Here is a 20029-nt window from a genome sequence, read left to right on the forward strand (position 1 = left end):
CAATGGTGCTTTATGGGGGCTTCTTGCCAAATGTCTTCTGACTGTAACAGCACTTGGAATTGTAGATCATCTTTGATCTTTATGGAGCTGATGAATGGCTGAATCTTTGCCATTCTGACTATTCTTTGATCTGTTTTAAAAGTAGTTTTCTTCCACGTATTCCGAGTTTTTGTTGCCATTTTAAAGCATTTGAGATAATTTTAGCTGAGAATCCTATAATTTGCTGCACTTCTTTATATGTTTTCCCCTCTCCAATCACCACAGTCTTTGGATAATGGTACTTTCCAGGAATACTGGCACTGGGATCCTTTTATACATTAAAAACAAATGGCAGTCTCCTTCTCTATGCTCCTCTAATAAATATAATAATTAAGGCAATGGTAGGGGCTGTGTTTAAATGTTTTCGTACTTTCATTTTCCCTTAAAGTGTTTTACATGTACCAAGTGAAGCCAAGCAAGGTGGACCACAAATATGGATCATTGTAGGAAAAGTATTTAAGTAAAAACACTGTAAAAGACGAAGACCCTGTAAAACAACTGTAAAAAGACAAGCTTTTTCAGGTAAAAAACATAAGGTGAACATATTGATGGACCTCACTGCAGTGGGTTTGCCTTGGTCTAATCAGCCAAGACCACAGTAACTCCAGTATGCCCTAATAAATGCAACATTGTAGCCAGATTTGTTTTACCAAACAACAACGGCAGAACGGCTGACCTATTTTGGCCACCGCTGGAGGGCATTCAGGGGGAAGTGGTGATTATGACATGCTAAGATACGCTATGCTAAGAGACTGAGCTGAAGGGTTAGCCAAGCGGACGGATGATGAGACCAGTGAGAGAGAGTGTGAGAGATACAGAAGGGGAGGGGAGGGTAGCACATTCTTGCTTGGGTCACAACTCAATAGCTTAATTATGTTTGCCCAGTCGATGCATCTGCACATGTAATTGAGAGAGGGAAAGAGAGAGAGAGAGAGAGAGAGAGTGAATGAATGAGAGAATAGTGGGCAGTAAATTCAGAGACCGTTCATTTCCTGGCAGCAATGGAAAGCACAGGAGGGTTGCTGCTCTGGACTGCCTGTTTGCTGACATCGTTCCTCAAATACGGTGAGTCCAACCCACATCACAAAAAAAAAAAACTTCAAATGGAGTGCACAGAATTGAGTAGAACAGAATGGAATGGACTGAATGGAAAAGATTGTTGCCAGCAAGGGAATGTGTTATTCAGGGATTCACAAATTTCCAAGAAAATAGAAAATGGATTCTCAAAATAATTTGTTGTGCAAACAAATCTACCTGCTTGAAATGGTTGCTGTGGTCATTGATTGTAGTTAATGCTATATCACACCAAATACTTATGACTTAACCCAGCCAGCAAAATGGCTGTTCTGAGATTCAGGGCTTTAGGACTCAAAACAAAGTAAATTGCACAACAATGGAATATGTAAATGTTGGTTTGCAAAAGCAGTGTGAACAGCATGCACGCTTACACGCTGACTGCACACAAGCTGTGCACAGTGGCACACGTTTCCCAGCAGAACGAATCTAATTTCTGCTCATAATAAAATACCATTGCATATTGAGAAATGGCTCTGCGTGCTGTGTACAGTGTCGGCTGGAGTTAGGATGGTATCGCACTCATGCTGTATGACAGATACAAGGCTCTCTCTCTCTCTCTCTCTCTCTCTCTCATTGGTGCTTCCATGTGTGAGTAATACTGAGGAGCCACAGCAGTTTTCCCACAGGTTCACAAAGAGACATGACAGATTTGGGGGGGTGGTGGGGATATTCAGTGGCTCATTACAGTAACGAGGGGAGCAGCCCTGGGGGTGGGGGTGATGTGATGACATTTTTTTTGCCAACTATTTTATGTTTTTATGTATTCTGCAGGGACTGTGCACCATTTAAAACAGTGTTAACCAGTGGTGAAGGTGATAGTGTAGCGGACAGTCGAGGATGTATCCCTGTTTCCTCAACTACCACCTCATCTCCTATCTTGGAGTGTGGGCAGAAGGAGGGGAGAAGATGAGTGGAGGAATGGAGGATACATTTGTCACTCTACTGTATGTGCTGGAGCGGCACGGATGGTGCAGTGGGTAGCACTGCCGCCTCACAGCAAGGAGGTCCTGGGTTCGAATCCCCATTGGCCGGGGCCTCTCTGTGCGGAGTTTGCATGTTCTCCCCGTGTCTGCGTGGGTTTCCTCCGAGTCTAAATTGCCCATAGCTATGAGTGTGTGAGTGAATGGTGTGTGTGCCCTGCGATGGACTGGCGACCTGTCCAGGGTGTATTCCTGCCTTTCGCCCAATGTATGCTGGGATAGGCTCCAGCCCCCCCTGCGACCCTGTTCAGGATAAGCGGGTTAGGATAATGGATGGATGGATGGATGTATGTGCTGGTCTGTGGTTCTTAGTGAAGGTTATAGTGTAGCAGTACTGACAGTGTCTGTTTCTCAGCGGTAAAGGTGGTGTAGCAGTACTGACTGTCCCTGTGCTGGTCTGTGCTTCTCAGTGTTAAAGGTGGCGTAGCAGTACTGACAGTGTCTGTGGATTTCGGCGGTGTAGCAATACTGACCATGTCTGTGCTGGTCTGTGGTTCTCAGCGGTGAAGGTTGTGTAGTAGTAGTAGTAGTGACAGTGTCTGTGGTTTTTAGCGGTAAAGGTGGTGTGGTGTAGCAGTACTGACAGTGCTCTGGTCTGTGGCTCCCCAGCAGGTTCTGTGAAGGTGTCTGTGAGGGATCGGACTCTGGAGGTGGTGGAGGGAGAGTCGGTGACACTGCCCTGCTCCTTCTACACCATGGGGCCCATGTCGCGCATCAATATCATCTGGACGCTGGTGCCCCTATCTGACCCTGCATCGCCCTCCCAGGTATGGAGCCATGTATGGCTGTATGTTTCAGAGGGTATGTTTCAGAGTCCTTCCATGTGGATGGATGATCCAGAGTATTGGAGAGATAAGTAGGTCCAATTGGATATCCAAAATTGGGGGAAAAATGAAAATATATTAAAAATTATATTCAGATTTAACAACCAGGATGGCAATTCACATTCACATTATCTCATTAGCTGATCCACACAGCATAGAGATTAGTATGCTTTAAAACCTGTCCAACACAACATAGATACCACCCATAACACATCAGCTGATGCACACACCATTGATATCAGTCAGCTCTAAAATACACCATAGATATCAGCCCACCTTATCGGCTGATACACAGCAAGGAGTGAACCTATTGATAATGATGCACTGCACAGGGGCAGCCTATGGTGTAGTGGCTGTTTGACTGGGACCAAGAAGGTTATTGGTTCAAGCCCCAGTGTAGCCTCTTCTTGTCCCCCAGGTGATCGTATATGATCAAGGACAGGTGATGGAGGACCCCGCCCTGAGGGGAAGGGTGGGTTTCGTGGGCGCCCCCTGGAGTGCCGACGTCGTGCTGAACGGCACGCGTGTGTCTGACTCAGGAACGTACCGCTGTGTGGTCAACAACCCTCCCGAACCTGGGGACCCTGGGATAGGGGAGCTCAGCCTCCACGTTCTAGGTACGTCCACAGTTCCTGGGTTCCCAGTTCCATAATGTTCCTGGGTTCTATGCATGTCATGTAAAGTTCTGTGTGTTTTATATTTGGTTCTGTTTAAGTTCTCAATGGAATTCTCAAATTCTTTGTTATGTGTAATAATAGGAATATCATTTATGAATCTCAATGCAATGTCTGATTTTATGTCTTATTGCAATATAAAATGTTATAATTTCTTGTAAGCTCACTACTTCACTTCAAGTTTCCCCTGGGAAACAGTCATTTTATTCCAGAAGGGTCAAGCTGCACTCCTGTAGTGATTCAAGACATCGATTGGCTTAAGAATCCACAAGCCACATTGTCAAGGCCTTAATTGGCTGGTGAGCAAAGAGAAACCACAAAAACCTGAAGGCCCTGCAGCCCCCCAGGGCTCGAGAGGCTCGAGAGGCTCAAGATTGACCACCCCCCGTTCTGTTCCATCTTCCCGGGTCTCTCAGCGCCCCCGACCCTGCCCCTGTGCCAGTGGGAGGGGGACCTGGACCTGGGGGGCAGCGTGACCATGTCCTGTGCGGTGGAGGGAGGGGTGCCCGTCCCAGAGATGCGGTGGGAGAAGGTGGAGCCGGACTCCATCTCCCTGCCCCTCGACATGGAGGGTAAGTGCTGTGACAGAGGGCTCTCTCCAATCGCTTATTTTTCTCCTCTTTGACAGAGATCCCCCATCTGTAAGGACATTCCAACCCATTAAATGCTCCTTCTAGGAGTTAGAAGTAGAAATTAGGAACCCCCAAACCTTTTCTTCACCAAGAAAACATAAGCACATGCACAAGTATTGTTTTGGAAAGCGCAACATATAAATGATTGTCTGTAACTGATGTGGCTGCAAACTGATGTTTGAAGGAGCAAGGACATTCCATTTGCCTAATTTAAATTTCCCCCATAAGCGAATGGAAAGAGCCCAGACCTGTCCTCATATGGATTCTATATGAATGCAGGAACTATGCTTTAGCTACAGTTTGCTCTGTGGCCCACAGAGCCTGCTACTGTACACATAGCCTCATCCTGTCTGTAGAGCCCTGTTCCTCAAATCACGGTCCTCAAGGGCCCAGAATTGCTAGGTTTCCACACTCCCTTTACCTGCAAGCCGTGTGAGAAGCCAGATTGGCTAATCAATCTCACTAATTGTTCAGTTAATTACTTGGGAGGAGAGAACTAGGGCCGAATTTGGTTGTGAAGGTCAAATTAGATTTATCCTTGGTGTACAGATTGTACTGTATAGACCAACTCCTGGAAGTCCAACTCCAGTACTGGAGGGCCGTAGTGTTTGCTGGTCTCCAGGGTGTATACGTGGGTTCGTTTAAGTAAGTGATTGGCTTAAGTATCCGCACACCTTGTTCTCAAGACCTTAATTGTCAGCGGACTGAAAATGAAACCATAAAAACCTGCAGACAGTGCAAATTTAGTCTGTGGTACAGACTGCTAATATTCTAATAGGAATGTTCTAGATGGCCAGGTTGAATGGGGGGGGGTAATGCTTCTTAGACTCTTCCTGTCCCTGAAGGTGATCTTAAAGGCACAGTGACCATCGGCAACATATCGGCAGAGAACTCTGGCCTGTACCGCTGCTCCGTGACCAACCCTCTGGGGACCCGTAACTGCTACATCAAGCTGCCCGTGCACAGCCGTGAGTCCCTGCTCCAGGCATTCCCACAACACTCACTTCACTGACACTGTGTGTCATTGTGGAATCAGTATATCAACCAGCTACTCTGCCAAGAGGAATCACCAAGATATCATTCACATGAATAAATCACCAAGGGATTTCAGCCAGTCTTCTGACATTAATCAAATTCACATCTACCATTCACTCTGAAATGATACAGTTGTGTTCAAATAAATAGCAGTGCGTTAAAAAAAAGTAAATAAAGTGGAAATATTTTGTAATAGCTTTTAGTTCCATATTTCAAATGTAGTGGAAACTTTACACATTCAACTCCAAATCAAAATATTAACAAATTTTATCAAGTCTGCCTTATTCTTTTACAGGAAACAAAGAAAAGGAATATTAATCTGTTCCAAAAAAATGGCAGTCAACATTTTTCTCTTCAAACTCAAACACTTACTGTGTAAACTGAAGACATTTTTCAAGATTTAACTTCCCTTTAAAAAACTGAACTAATATTTAGGTGCATAACCATTGTTTTTGATAACTGCTGTGCACCTGCATTGCTTCGAGTCAACCAACTTCTGGCACCTAGAAACAGGTATTTCAGCTCAGGATGAACAAACTACATTCAACAGTTCCTGTGAATTTTGGGGTTTTGTTTCAGAAACTGCATTATTAATGTCACCCCACAAGTTTTCAATGGGGTTGAGGTCGGGGATTGAGCTGGCCACTCCATTACCTCAATCCTTTTTGTCTGGAACCAAGATGTTGCTCGCTGTGTTTGGGGTCATTGTCTTGTTGAAACACCCATTTCAGGGGCATTTCCTCTTCGGCATAAGACAACATAATCTCTTCAAGTATTTTGATGTATTCAAATTGATCCATGATCCCTAGTATACGAACCCAACACCGTAGTATGAAAAACATCCCCATATCATGCTTCACTGTCTTCACAGTATACTGTGGCTTGAATTCAGTACCCAGGGGCTGTCTGATGTACTGTTGATGACCACTAGACCCGAAAAGAACAATTTTACTCTCACTAGTCCACAGAATGTTACGCCATTTCTCTTTGGGCCAATCGATGTGTTCCTTGGCAAATTTTAACCGATTCTGCACGCCCTTTTTTCAACAAAAACGGGGGCTTCTTGCTGATAGCTTGGCTTCGATCAAACGTCTTCTGATTGTAACAGCACTTACAGGTAATTGAAGATCATCTTTGGTCTTTCTGGAGCTGATGAATGGCTGAATCTTTGCCATTCTGACTATTCTTTGATCCGTTTTAACAGTAGTTGCTCGTTTTCTTCAGGGTGTTTCAGGTTTTTGTTGCCATTTTAAAGCATTTGAGATCATTTTTGCTGAGCATCCTATAATTTGCCTCACTTTTTAAACAAATGACATTGTTCCTCCAAACAACATTTGGAACGGCCCATTTTACTTAGCAATTCAGAAGGAAATATATTTTATAACAATGTGTGAAACATTTGCTTCCCTTCTTTCTTAATTAAGAACAATTAATGACGCTAATTAAACTCCACACTGCTATTACTTTGAAAATGCCCCTTTCAATGAATGAGTCAATTACTCAGAACAAGCAGCGTGCATGGCATGAAAGTTGGGTCTGTTGTTTTTATATTACATTACTACATCTACAGTAAATAAAATAAAATACAGTAAGTAAATTATTTGCCATGCAGAGATATTGCTACTAATAACAGTAGTTCATCAGGTTACTATTTATTTGAACACAAGTGTAAACCCTTCTTCCTCTGAAATGAGTCAGCGATATTAAACCTTCTTCCTCTGAAATGAGTCAGCGATATTAAACCTTCTTCCTCCGAAATGAGTCAGCGATATTAAACCTTCTTCCTCTGAAAGGAGTCACTATGATCAATATTAACCCATCTGCACAAATGATATGAACGACAGTCCTTCTGAAATGAGTCCGTGTGATACAGTAGGTGAGGGCTGGTGGTGTAGGAACTCACCCTCAGTGTAGGTCTCCAATGCCAAACTGACAGAACAAAAATACACACAATTAGTACCAGGGGGATGAACATGCATGGAGATGCACACAGTCCCTGAAGATCAGGGGCTTGGAGTCCAATTGGAAAATAGGCTTTCTGAGCAAAAATATAGGCATCACGAGGGGGGTGACTTCACATTGATCGGCGAAACCGATAACCTTGGGCTCGTCTCCCCCCGCAGCAGCGGAGCCTTCCCCGGGGATCCTGCAGGGGGTGCTGTTGACGCTGTCCATGGCGCTGATGCTGCTGGCGCTGCTGGGCCTCGTCCTCTGGATTCACCGCTCTGGCCGTGACAGGAAGTGGCTTGAGGGCGAAGAAGAGGAGGAACGGCGCAAAGAAATGCGGCACCAGCCCAACCTCCCCCGACGCTCCTTTGTCTAATGCAGTGTTTCCCAACTCCAGTCCTCGGGACCCACATGCCAGAAGGTTTTTGTTGTAACCAGTAACTCACACACCTGATTTAATGATTGAACCAGGTGTGTGAGCTACTGGTTACAACAAAAACCTTCTGGAAAGTGGGTCTCGAGTACTGGAGTTGGGAAACACTGGTCTAATGCCACGCCGGACGGATGTTCCTGAAGAATGCGCTTCCACGGCCCTGCCACCACTCAAACGCCAATCCCCCATCCAGGACTGGAGCATTTCCACGTTCTCATCATAGAAGTGTTATTCATGTTTTCTTCATTATACAAAGTGAAACTCAGAATCAAAATGATATGTGAAATAAAGATTATTAAATCTAGTTAATGAGCGAGAACGTTCTCATGTCTATGTCCCTAGATTGAGTCCAGTTACTTGGACAGGGCTGCCCAACCCTGTTCCTGGAGAGCTACTGTCCTGTAGGTATTCACTCCAACCATAACAAAGCACACGTCATTCAACAGTCAGAGGTCTCTGCTTATTAACCTACAGGATGATAGATCTCCAGAAACAGGCTTCATGTCGTGTTTAACCTAATCTACTCATTTCAAGCATTTCAACCTCTAGCAGTGTGGATTGTGTGGATCCTTGGTTTGATATTCCAGTCCGAGTTTCACTAGAAAGTCCAAGGATGGATGTCCTGTGGGCTGTTCTCATTGTTAAAATGGGCAGTTCACCCAAAAGTGAAATTAAAGTATGTTTCCATATACTATCTATCCATCCAGATAGTTTCGCTTAGATGACAAATTCGTTTTTCGTGACTTTTTAGATAGTTCACCATGATAGAATGCACCTCTATGAACCATCATCAATGTGCTGACATTTTACATTCAACTCAACTGCAACATCTCTGTTGAAATATGCAGTTACTCACAAGCATCATCAGAGTTAAAAGAAGCTGAAAGATTGGTCCATAGAGGTCCATTATATTACGGTGAGCAGAACTGAACAAGTAGTGAAATCTAGAAAATGGAGTCGCATCTGGATGGATAGATGGTACTCTGGGTACCTAGAAACATACTTTCATTTAATTTTTGAAATACTGAAACGCATATGTCCACACAGTCATTCCTGCAGCCTGAACCCCACACTCACCACACAGCCCTTCTGCCATGTACAACCTGCCCAGAGAGCCAAGCACAGCAACCAGAACTGCTTTGCAAACCATGACACAAAAAATCTTTAATTTAAATAGGGGAGGAAAAAAAATAAATCACATAAAAAACTGTACAGAACTTTGAATATTGAATTACAAGATTTAAATAAAACAAGACATCCCCAAAATAACTGAAATAACAAAAAAAAGCAAAAACAAGTTGGTATGGTGTTCTGATTTACAAAGTTTGTGCAAAAGCAGTATCAATCATTTTATCCCAGATGTGATTCATAATGCATTCTCTATGGGGATCAACACGCACTGAACTGGAGTGAAAAGCAGGAAGGGGAGGGGGGGGGGGGGTCCCTTCTCATTGAAGGTAGTGTCTTCCTCGAAAAAATAAGTATTAAATCAAATAATCATAATAATAAAATATATTTATATGTATTTATATACACAACATGCTGTACATAAATGGCAGAGATACATCTCATCCCTTTAGTTGACACCCAGACCTATCCAGTAACTTGTGCTTACTTTCAGTAAGAGAATAACGTCTGTCACTTTGGGGGAAAAACAAACAAAAAATCTAAAAAAAAAAAAAAAAAAAAAATTCCTTGTTCACATAAAAACGTCATCTGTCAGTCCATACAGCTGTACGAGTATGAGAATGGAACTAGTGTGGAACAGAAGGGGACAACTTAACTGGGGGGGAAGGAGAGCAGTACAATTTGGAGGATCCTCATTTCGGGGAACTCAGTTTTCGCCCAGTTTAAATACAGACATCCTCCTCATCTCTGGACAGATCAAGTCGACGTGTTGGTCACTTCCTCTGAGGCGGGGCTACCCCCTGTGCGCACTGACAGACCCATTGGCCCACATTCATTTAGCGCCACACTGTGGCCTACATGACAATTACAGCAACCGTTCCTAGGGGCCAAATCAGTAAAATATTTCAAGCAGACATTTGTTTTCCATTGCCCCTTACTGCAAGAGAAATGGCAGAGCAGGAAACCTAGCAACCAAACCCGCTGAGGTGATTGGCTAACCTTCGGCCAACTAACCCAAAAGCCCACTTCAAACCGCCACCACCCGTTTCAAAAGCAAAACACTGAGACCTAAAAGCTACACGTTGCCAAAACTGTCAGCTATACTCAAATGCTACCATTGTTACCAATGCAATACCAGTTGTCAATGCCACTCACAACAGAACCACACATGAACTGCTCACTTAACCCTTTAAGGTGTATGACAGAAATGTGATTTAAACGTTGAGCATTCCAACGCTGATGTAACGATCACAAATTTCAGAGAAACCTACTCTTCCTTTTACCTCACGACTAATTACATCAGTCTCCATTTTCTGCTCTGGCAACCAGGTCCCAGAACTCTCCTCAGCACTGGTCTGCTGCATACATTACAGCCAGAGCACAACGACCGCCCTCTCTGCACCCTGCCCAACTCCCTGTCAAACACGTTCACAGAACACACAGCACATCGACACACCGCCACAGACAAACCACTCAACAAACGGGTCCCTCGCAAAAGAATCCACCCAAAGGCCACCATTTTAAACTTAAATCCCACACCGCTTCTCATTCTCTGATATGTGGTTTGACGCGAGTGCGTGAGGGGGAAAGGGGGGGTTGGTGAAATTGGCATTACGTCTGTGCTAATTTCATCATTAGCACAACCCAAACACAAGCAACACATTTCGGCTGGCCTAAGCATCTTAATTTTAAGCCTATTTCCAGTTATATCAACTCGGAGGTTAACACAAGTCACTGAATTCAGTTTCTTTTCCCATACTGAACACTTGTGGTAAACAAAAATAGAATATAAAAAAAAAAGAAAAAAAAAAGAGAAAACTCTTCATTAGACATTGCCTGAAGTCTCCCCGACACACGGTCGAATCCCAGACACACAGCAAATGGATCTGCTTACAGCAGCATCATTTTCATTAATATTAATATCAATACGCAGCCCAGACCAATCCAGCTTCCCGTGACATCATCAGCAACCAAATAAATACGTTTAGATTTACTTTCAGTCTTTATTTCAACGAGCTTCCAACTAAAACGCTGGAGGTAAGAGTTGTAGAAACAGTAGTTGTAGTAATATTAGTAGCTGCAGAAGCTGTAGTAGCAGTAGTAGCCACACTGAAAGCGTTTCTCTCTCCCGAGCAGGGTCACAGAGGAGCTTGTGGATCTATTGCACTCTCTAGAACTGACTGGGGTGGGAACGGAGCTTAGGAATCCAGGTCCCGCCCACTGTAGATATCATCAGAGCCACTTGGGTAAAATAAAGTTCTGGGGTAGATTATTCCTTACCGAGGGGCGGTAAAATAACTGCCCTCCCTCCACCTGCACAGAAAATGCCTGCTTCCCTCATTTTAGAAAAAAAAAAAAAAAAAAAAAAAAAAAGGTAAAAAAATTTAATAAAAACCAATTCAGGTGTGATGTCGTGTGGAGAAGGCTGATGGCCATTTTGAAGATCATGACGTTTCCATGGTAGCGACCACCATTTTGAGTAATTGCATGACCCTGCTGATGCTTCCTGCCCCAGGGTGAGCCCGGGACACCCCCCCCCCCCCAGATCCAACCCCATGGGGGGCAAACGCAGATATGCCCCAGCCCTAACTCTCCCTCTCTCCCTGGCAGAGTGGTTGTGGGGCCACTGGTTAAAGTGCCTATGCTGTAATCAGAAACCAGGCGTCTGAGTTTCACATGCCTGCTGTTCTCAGGGGAGTGATGCACAAATGCATGTACATATATCAGATTGTTTTGTGGAATGTGTGGAGGGGCTCTGGGGCACTAGCACCTGTAGAATGATTAGGTTTGACTTTAACCATGAGACACATTGCCGCGCTGCGATTGGTGGGCTGAGCACTGTGCATACGACTGCCCTACTCTACATACGGCTGCCCTACTCTACTGAGCACGGAACAGACCCACATACGACAGATCTTTAGCCCCAGCTTGGTTCAGCTTTCCCTTTTTTCACTTGGCATTTGGCATGATTGCTGAGGGGTACAGGAGGCCCGGTCGAGGGCCCGGAGGATCTCAATTCAGCAGGGACGTGGGCCAGTCAGCTGCAGTCCCACCAAGGTTCCCCCATTGAGTCCTGAGTGACAAATCAGAGTAGAGCCCTTCCCGTGCTGTCCGGATACTGAGCAGGGTCCAAAAATAAGTGTCCAAAAATGTGCATCGGCTGCGAGGGTTTGGCTTCCATTTTCAGAGTAAAAGAAAAGAGTGAGATGGAGAGAGAGAGAGAGAGAGAGAGAGAGAGAGAGAGAGAGAGGGAGGGATAGAGAGGGAGAGGGAGGAATGCGTGTGCGTCTCCAGGCGAATCCAGTCCCACAGGGCTTAGAGGTACAGTACAGACAGGGGTGGTTCGGCGGTGGAGGGGGACTGGTGGTCACTCCATCTGATATTGCATGATTCAGACACTCTCCACTCAGTGAGAATCGGAGCACGCTGGAATGACTCAGGGGAAACCGGACGGGCCAGCCAGGTCCGGTCTGGTCTGGTCCGGTCTGATCCGGTCGGGTCCGGTTCGGTCCAGCCCGCCCCAGGCCCCTATGCTTTGGCTGCAGGTGCGAGGGCCAGTCTCAGCACAGGCGCTCCAGTAACGGCAGCTCAGAGTTCTCGTCCCGGGGAGGGGCCGGCTCCCCCGCTGTCAGGGGCGTGGTCTCGCTGACAAGAGCAGTCCCCATTGGCTCAGCCACTGGGGTGACTTCAGGAGGAGGGGCCGGAGCAGCAGGCTGAAACGGCACATGGAAACATTTTTTTAAAATTTAAAAACACTACATTCCAACAGTTTCTTCATTTCATTTTAACTATGGAGGAAATGACTGGTGGAAACATCAGCCAGAAACTTTATTCAGCCCTAAATAGCCATAAATTTGGGAGAACCAAAATGACACTACATCATTCAAACCTGGGGGTGTTTCACTAAGCAGGATTATGGAGTTTGCTGGATAACTGCACTGAATGATTCCTGGAAACCCTTGGACTTAAGTAAAAAGAGCTGCTTCGGGTTTCACTCACCACAAATACCCTGCTAAATCATATGGCACGTCTCAACCTTATACCTTTTCAACAACCTTTTCCTGACCCGCTACTAAATTCTCAACTTTCTCAATTTTCTCAAACAAAGCCAAAACCTGTTGTGAGTTGGATGGACCCGCTTCATACTGGGCTTGGGACTGGAAGAGTTAACTCAGTAATTCTGACTGGTCGAACACCCCCCACTGATTGGAAACGGGTGAAAGACAGATTCCCCGCCGTTGCCGTGGCGCTCACCTGCGTGCGCACGGTCTGCTGGCCGCTGCCGTCGCAGTCCGCCGCGGCCGGCCCGTTGAAGCCCTTCCTCCCCGGCAGGCTCCACTTCCCGTACAGGCCCTCGTACAGCGGGCCCCCGCCCCCGCACGGCCCCAGCCCCAGCCCGGAGCGCTGGGGTCCTCGCTGCGGCGGCGGCGGCCCGGGGCAGTCCTGAGCGCTGCCCGCGCAGAAACGCTCGGTGGGCGGGAGAGCCACGGAGCTGCTGAAGGAGAGCTGAGACCCCGACAGGTGCTGCCCCAGGAGGCCCTGAATGGATGAGGTGCGCTGTAGTGAGCCCACCAGCCCCGCCTCGCGTCTGCCCTCCGACTGGCTGAGCAGGGCCAGAGGGAGGGGCTGGGGGTGGAGGGGCCACGATGGTCCAAGAGGGTTGTCAGTTCCTATGGAGTGAAAACATAAAAATGCCACAGTTAACATATTTTAAAATGATACTGAACAGTTCTCTCTGAATTTCACATGCTGATGCTGGTCTAATGGGACACACTATTAATCAAAATGCACACACTGACCAAAACCAACCAGGGGTGCAAGACCTTTCACCATTTAAGGATGAACTGAAATAAAAATTGTTAGCTTTTACTGCAGAGATCATGAAATCACAGTCCATGAGGGCAAAGAACTGCTGGTTCTCTCACCCTCCCTTTACCTGGGAATCAGGCATGAAACAATCTCGCCAATCAGTAGCAACTGTTCAGTTAATTATCCAGCACAAAAGAAAACCAGGGCTGGATTTGGATTTGAGGGCCAGATTTGATGATGATCCTGTGTTACTGTAATCAAACTGCTGATGTGCTGCATTTGGGCTGGCCTTATGGACGTGTGACTTGTGTCTGAGAAGCTGAGGCCTCACCCATGGGGGGCTGGATGGTGGTGAGGTGGGATGGTGGGAGAGCTGGGGGGGCCATGCTGTGTGTGGAGAGGGGCTGGGGGGGGTGCGTCGTGGGGTTGTTGGCGATGGAAGAGGAGCCGCCACCGCAATCCGAGTCCTCGATGTTTCCCCCGCTGTTACAGCCTGCCCCACAGCCTTTCTGCAGCCTGGAAACAGGACACAGCCAATCAACCATCCAGTCCGTTAACCAACCAATCAGAAAAAAACATACAACAGCACAACCAGTTAACCAATGGCTGGAAACCGATCGGACGATGATGCAGTCAGTTAACAAACGATCAATCAGACAAAGAGGTTGTTTAACGAACAGGCAATCAATCCGAAGTTGACGCAATCAGTTGACCAATCAATCACACAGTCGGCATATACACTTATGCTGGTTGGACCATGGATTAGGCCACAAGTAGTAACTTAAGCAGTTGGCCCTCAATTAGACACTCAGCGACCAGAGTCTGCGCAGCTGGCTGTCCAGCTGTCCTTAGGGCTAAGGCCTTTGACTGAGTGGAGTGAGACATGGCTCAGGTGGTAAGAGCAGTTGTCTGGCAGTCAGAGGGTTGCCGCATCGATCCCACCCTGGGTGTGTCCCTGAGCAAGACGCCAAACCCCCAAATGCTCTTGATGAGCTGGTTGGTGCCTTGAATGGCAGCCAATTGCCGTTGGTGTGTGTGTACATGAATGGGTGATGGGAAGCATCAATTGTACACCGCTTTGGATAAAGGCGCTATGTAAATACCAACCAATTTCCATTTACAGGGATTGGAAGGTTGGTGGTTCAAGCCCCAGTGTAGCTGTTGGGCCCGTGAAGAAGGCCCTTAACTACACAATGCTCCAGGGGGGATAGGACCCTGCTTAGTCTAATCAACTGTAAGCCACACGCACCTGTCCCAGCTGCTGATGAACCAGGTGTAGATGTTGTGGGGGCTGACGGGCCCCCCCCAGACCGAGCGCAGCTGGGTGTGGCCCCCGGCGTACGAGGTGGTGAGGGGGGACACGTAGATGGGGTAGCCGATGGGCTGGTCGCAGGACGAGTTGATCATGTTGCGCAGGGCCTGCTTGGCGTTCTGGATGCTGCCTCGCTCCGGGTTGCGGTTCCGCAGGAAAACCAGCTCCTGCTGCTGCCCCGCCCACAGGCCTCGCACACACTCCCTGTTCACCTGCAGGGGACGCAAGATGCGGGGAGTCACAGGCAAGACCTCATCCTACCCTACACAGGGTGAACCTGAGGCCTGTATCATGAAGCAGGAGAACGGAGTTGGCTGGAGCAATGTGGAACTTCAGTCCATGTTCCAGATCTGGGAGGGTGTTTTTTTTCTGAGTGCAATTATCCAGCTAACTCACTAATCCTTCTTTGTGATATAGCATCCTGGAATCAGGTAAGTTGGCTTCAGAGCAAAATTCTATATTCAGGGTAACACAAGTGGGATACAGCAGTAGATGAGGTGTATATGTATTATAAGCAAATTACAGCAGTAGATTTAGTTTAGGTGAAATACAGCAGTAAATGAGGAGCATAGGCAAGTCACAGTTCTAGATCATTCTGAGGCACCTTGATGACCCTGAAGCTGAGGAACCTCTTGTTGAGCATGATGATCTTGTACTCATCGCTGCCATCATCCATGACGTGTCGGAGCGCCAGCAGCGACGGCATGTTGGCCAAGATGGCGCTGCGCCACACCGGGTCGCCCTCGTGCGAGATCAGCATCTTCTCCTCGTTGGCCGTGATGGCGTCGTATAGCACTACCGGGTCCTCGTATTCGTCTGGCGATGTGAAGTGATCCTGGGGAGAAGAGAGGTGCGTTGCGGGGGATTGCAACCCTACTGACTAAGGTAATGACCCAAATGAGCTCCCTACAGCAGTGCATTGTAGAAACCTTAATTCAGGGACATCAGTTTCACTGCTTGGTGGAGAGGGACAACCGCCTCCATTGACTATTATGCTATTACCTTTCAGCAAACAGGCTTTCACTGGTAGCCTCTCATTTAGCTACAAACTATTGGCAGTTCAGTACATACCAGGAGAAGTTTATACCTTGTTTAGGGACAAGCCTGGTGTAAAGTTTGGGGACAAGCCTGGTGTAAGGTTTAGGGACAAGCCTGGTGTAAGGTTTAGGGACGAGCCGGGTGTAAGGTTTAGGGACGAGCCGGGTGTAAGGTTTAGGGACGAGCCGGGTGTAAGGTTTAGGGACGAGACAGGTGTAATGTTTAGGGACGAGACGGGTGTAAGGTTTAGGGACAAGCCGGGTGTAAGGTTTAGGGACAAGCCGGGTGTAAGGTTTAGGGACGAGCCGGGTGTAAGGTTTAGGGACGAGCTGGGTGTAAGGTTTAGGGGCAAGCCTGGTGTAAGGTTTAGGGGCAAGCCTGGTGTAAGGTTTAGGGACAAGCCTGGTGTAAGGTTTAGGGACAAGCCGGGTGTAAGGTTTAGGGACAAGCCGGGTGTAAGGTTTAGGGACAAGCCTGGTGTAAGGTTTAGGGACAAGCCTGGTGTAAGGTTTAGGGACAAGCCTGGTGTAAGGTTTAGGGACAAGCCTGGTGTAAGGTTTAGGGACAAGCCTGGTGTAAGGTTTAGGGACAAGCCGGGTGTAAGGTTTAGGGACGAGACAGGTGTAATGTTTAGGGACGAGACGGGTGTAAGGTTTAGGGACAAGCCTGGTGTAAGTTTTAGGGACGAGCCGGGTGTAAGGTTTAGGACGAGCCGGGTGTAAGGTGTGCCATCAAGCCCCTCCAGCTGGTCCAGAACGCTGCAGCCCGCCTGATCACCAGTCAGCCCAGGTCGGCTCATGTCACCCCACTCCTCATTGACCTCCACTGGCTTCCTATTGCCGCACGCATCCGATTCAAGGCTCTAGTGTTGGCATTTCAGGCTGCTAAGGGGACTGCCCCACCTTACATATAATCCTTAATCACCCCCTACTCCCCAGCTAGACCACTCCGGTCTGCCAGCTTTGGTCACCTTACGGTTCCCTCACTACAAGCACCTAGCGGTCGAGCTGCACGTTCACGCCTGTTTTCCATTCTGGTTCCTCAGTGGTGGAATGTCTTGCCTACCACTGTCGGGACAGCAGAATCCCTCCCCAAATTACGACGCAGACTAAAAACACACCTTTTCAAACTGTACCTTAGTCCTCCCTCCTGATTCCAAAATGTAAATGTAAAATGTAGGGACAAGCCTGGTGTAAGTTTTAGGGACAAGCCTGGTGTAAGGTTTAGAGGCATAACTAGTGTATGGTTTAAGGACATACCTGATGCAGTTTGAGGGACATGCGCACCCCTGGGGCCACCACTCTGTTGAGCAGGTCCATATCAGCAAACACCCACTCGTCCCGCGGGGAGGTGATGCGGAAGTCACCCTTAAACAGAGCGTGCAGGCCATAGAGGAAGGGTTCCAGGCTGCACGACCACACACACGACAAATACATGAAAATACGCAATACAAATTAAATGGGACTGCTAAATGACTAAAATCAAGCCATTTCTAGGGTCCTGTCTGTCTGCATGGGAATATTGGGTAATGTTCTCACCTGGCGGACATGCTGTGGGAGGCGGTCCCCAACGCCCTGCGGCCCAAGATGCAGAGCCCGAAACACAACGTGACCAGCGGGGACTCTCTTTCACTCTCCACAGGCTGCAACACACGCACGGTTAATGTGTCTTTTGTAATAAGTATAAGTGACTATAATACAAATAACCGACTAAACAATGAACTAAGAAGTTCCATCTTTAGTAAAAACACTGACATTTCGGCCCCACTGTCAGGCCTGCATTTGAAAGTTTCATGCAAGTTTTCAGCTCGACCGTAATCAGAAGTGGATTTCAACAACAAGCGACCACACTATGGGTGACACATGGCTGGGAACAGAGGCTACAGTAACACATAAAATAATGGTCAGTGGTGAAAATAAAGTCAGTGCACCTGTGTGGCTGAAGCTTCTAAGGAGCCAATGACAAAATGCAGAGGGGCGGGACTTCCTGTGTGACTAAAAGCTTGTGAGGAGCCAATGGAAAAGGCAAGGGGTGGGACCTCCTGTGTGACTGAGGAAGTCAGTGGCCAATCAACTGGCAGACTACGGCAACTGACCGTTTGCCGCCGGCTGTTGCAGTACTGGATCCAGTCCAGGTAGATGGCGCAGAAGGCTGCTGGGGTGATGCCGGCGGCTCGATGGTCATAGTCTTCGTCAATGTTGAGGTTGAAAGTGGGGTCGCTGTCCACGTAGGCGGGGGCCTGGCAGGGGCGTAGGGCTTCCTGTATCGTCTCATTGGCCAGCCACTCCTCCAGCTTGGGTGAGCGGCTCACGTAGTAGATGATGCTCTGCGGGGAACAGGGAGGGGCAGGAGAAATGAAGACACGCTATATGACAGACCACATGGGGTTTGCAAAGTGAAATTCTGCCGCAGTTACCACCGACACAGAGGTCACTAAAACAACTGAAAACGAGAACCTTACTGTTGCCACTTTAATCCATTAATTACTAATAAATAACAAAAAAAGTAAATCGAATCAGGGCAACATATCTCACAGGTCTTAGGTAAAAGTATCTGGATTGAAAATCAACAAGTGAACCTGGGAAGTTTAGTTTCTTGGGGAGTAAGTTGGCCCTACTCTGGCACCCCCAGGCCGTACCTTGACATAGTAGGTGATGAGGATCTTGCGCAGGTCGAAGACCTGCAGCATGGAGGCGGCGTTGTTGTCGCTGATGCTGTAGCCCTCCAGCACGTACTTGGTGGCGGCCACCTCCCAGGCCAGCCAGCGCTGGCCGAAGGCCGCGTTGAAGGAGAGCACGTGGGGCAGGTGGCCTGGCTCACAGCAGCAGCACCCCTCGTCCTCCTCCACCCCCTCCGTGATGGCCTCCACCTCCCTCTGCTGGCAGTACGTCCCTGAGGGGGAGGGAAGTAGCGTAGTGGTTGAGGTACAGGACTGGGACCCCACAAGGTCGGCGGTACAGTTTCAGCCCCCTGTGAGGCTAACGCCCGTCTGAGACCCCAAAGAGAGAAGAGTGGCAGGAAGTGGCTTTAATCTTAAAACTGGCCACTCAACCAGTCCAGTAATGAGGAGAGGCGAGTCAATTGTGTAACCAACTGCCCTTAATGCAACAAGGAATACAGAGCCAAAAGCCTCCAGGACCCAGGTTGCACACCCCTGCTCCCCAGTGGTAATAACAGGACCAGTCTATAGCCTAGTGGCTAAGGTAATTGACTGGGCTAAGGTGCTTGACTGGAACCTGGAGGGTTGGTGGTTCAAGCTCCAGTGTAGCTGTTAGGCCCATGAAGAAGACCCTTAACCCCACACTGCTCCAGAGGGATTGGTCCCTTAGTCTTAGTCTAATGAACTGTAAGTCGCTCTGGATAAAAGCATCAGCTAAATAACTTGCGTTATGCAATGGACTGGAGGAGGACAGAATTGCTCAGGTTGTTTCCGACAAGGCTGACCTCCCCTAACATTGCTCATTCGAAGGAGGGACACTGCTGAAGCTTTCTCCGGCTCCACCAGTTTGAATAAAAGAGTCAGGTAAATAACTAACGCAATGTAAAGGACCAGCGGACTGGGCTCACCCCTGAACTCCAGGCCGCGCAGCTGGAAGGTGACCAGCCCGTTGCCGATCTCGATGATGTGCACCAGGGCGTTGAGGTAGTCGGAGGCCAGGATGAAGCAGTCGCCCGTGCTGTAGTTGCCCCAGCGGCCCAGCAGCAGGTCCCCGCACAGGCTGTGCTGCAGGGAGCGCGTCAGGTGCTCGTAGAAGATGGAGTTCAGGTTGTTATCATCCGCGCCTGCAGAAAGGACGGCGAGAGAGAGAGACGAGATGTACAACCCGGAACACATGAAGTTGACAAAATGGTGTCTGTCTTCAGGGGAGTTGGAAGTTGACTCAATTTGGTGTTGAAAGTTAATCAAATTGGGTCTTCAGTAGACATTACATTAAAGGCATTTGGCAGACGCTCTTATCCAGAGCGACATACAACAAAGTGCCAAGTGCATACCGATCACTAGGGATAAGTGCGCTGAAAGACCCTAGAGGGACATACAACTTCAACTGCTACCTGTACAACAAAGATTTGGGCTGATTAAAAAAAATTATTTTCATAATA

At 47.8% G+C, this 20029-nt stretch overlaps 2 protein-coding genes across 2 annotated transcripts in view; one reads left to right on the forward strand and one right to left on the reverse strand.

Annotated features, from left to right (window-relative positions):
* Positions 1 to 1953: 1953 nt before the first annotated feature.
* On the forward strand, positions 1954 to 7604 carry zgc:165604 (uncharacterized protein LOC792578 homolog). The gene is made up of 6 exons (XM_061249340.1): positions 1954 to 2089; positions 2709 to 2863; positions 3339 to 3537; positions 4011 to 4166; positions 5072 to 5194; positions 7385 to 7604. Exons 1-6 carry the CDS (start codon positions 1954 to 1956, stop codon positions 7582 to 7584), a joined length of 969 nt encoding a protein of 322 aa, XP_061105324.1. The 3' UTR covers positions 7585 to 7604.
* Positions 7605 to 8785: 1181 nt separating this feature from the next.
* LOC133132152 (pecanex-like protein 3) overlaps positions 8786 to 20029 on the reverse strand; it is a 37673-nt gene continuing 26429 nt past the window's right edge. The window contains exons 26-35 of the mRNA XM_061247361.1: positions 19496 to 19711; positions 18567 to 18820; positions 18024 to 18254; positions 17467 to 17570; positions 17188 to 17335; positions 15495 to 15725; positions 14828 to 15102; positions 13910 to 14094; positions 13024 to 13439; positions 8786 to 12482 (exon numbers count right to left, since the gene is read on the reverse strand). Coding sequence (XP_061103345.1) covers positions 12330 to 12482; positions 13024 to 13439; positions 13910 to 14094; positions 14828 to 15102; positions 15495 to 15725; positions 17188 to 17335; positions 17467 to 17570; positions 18024 to 18254; positions 18567 to 18820; positions 19496 to 19711 — 2213 coding nt within the window. The 3' untranslated portion in view covers positions 8786 to 12329. The remainder of the gene's footprint in view (positions 12483 to 13023; positions 13440 to 13909; positions 14095 to 14827; positions 15103 to 15494; positions 15726 to 17187; positions 17336 to 17466; positions 17571 to 18023; positions 18255 to 18566; positions 18821 to 19495; positions 19712 to 20029) is intronic.

The sequence above is a fragment of the Conger conger genome, chromosome 7 (genome assembly GCF_963514075.1).
Source record: "Conger conger chromosome 7, fConCon1.1, whole genome shotgun sequence".
NCBI lineage: Eukaryota > Metazoa > Chordata > Actinopteri > Anguilliformes > Congridae > Conger > Conger conger.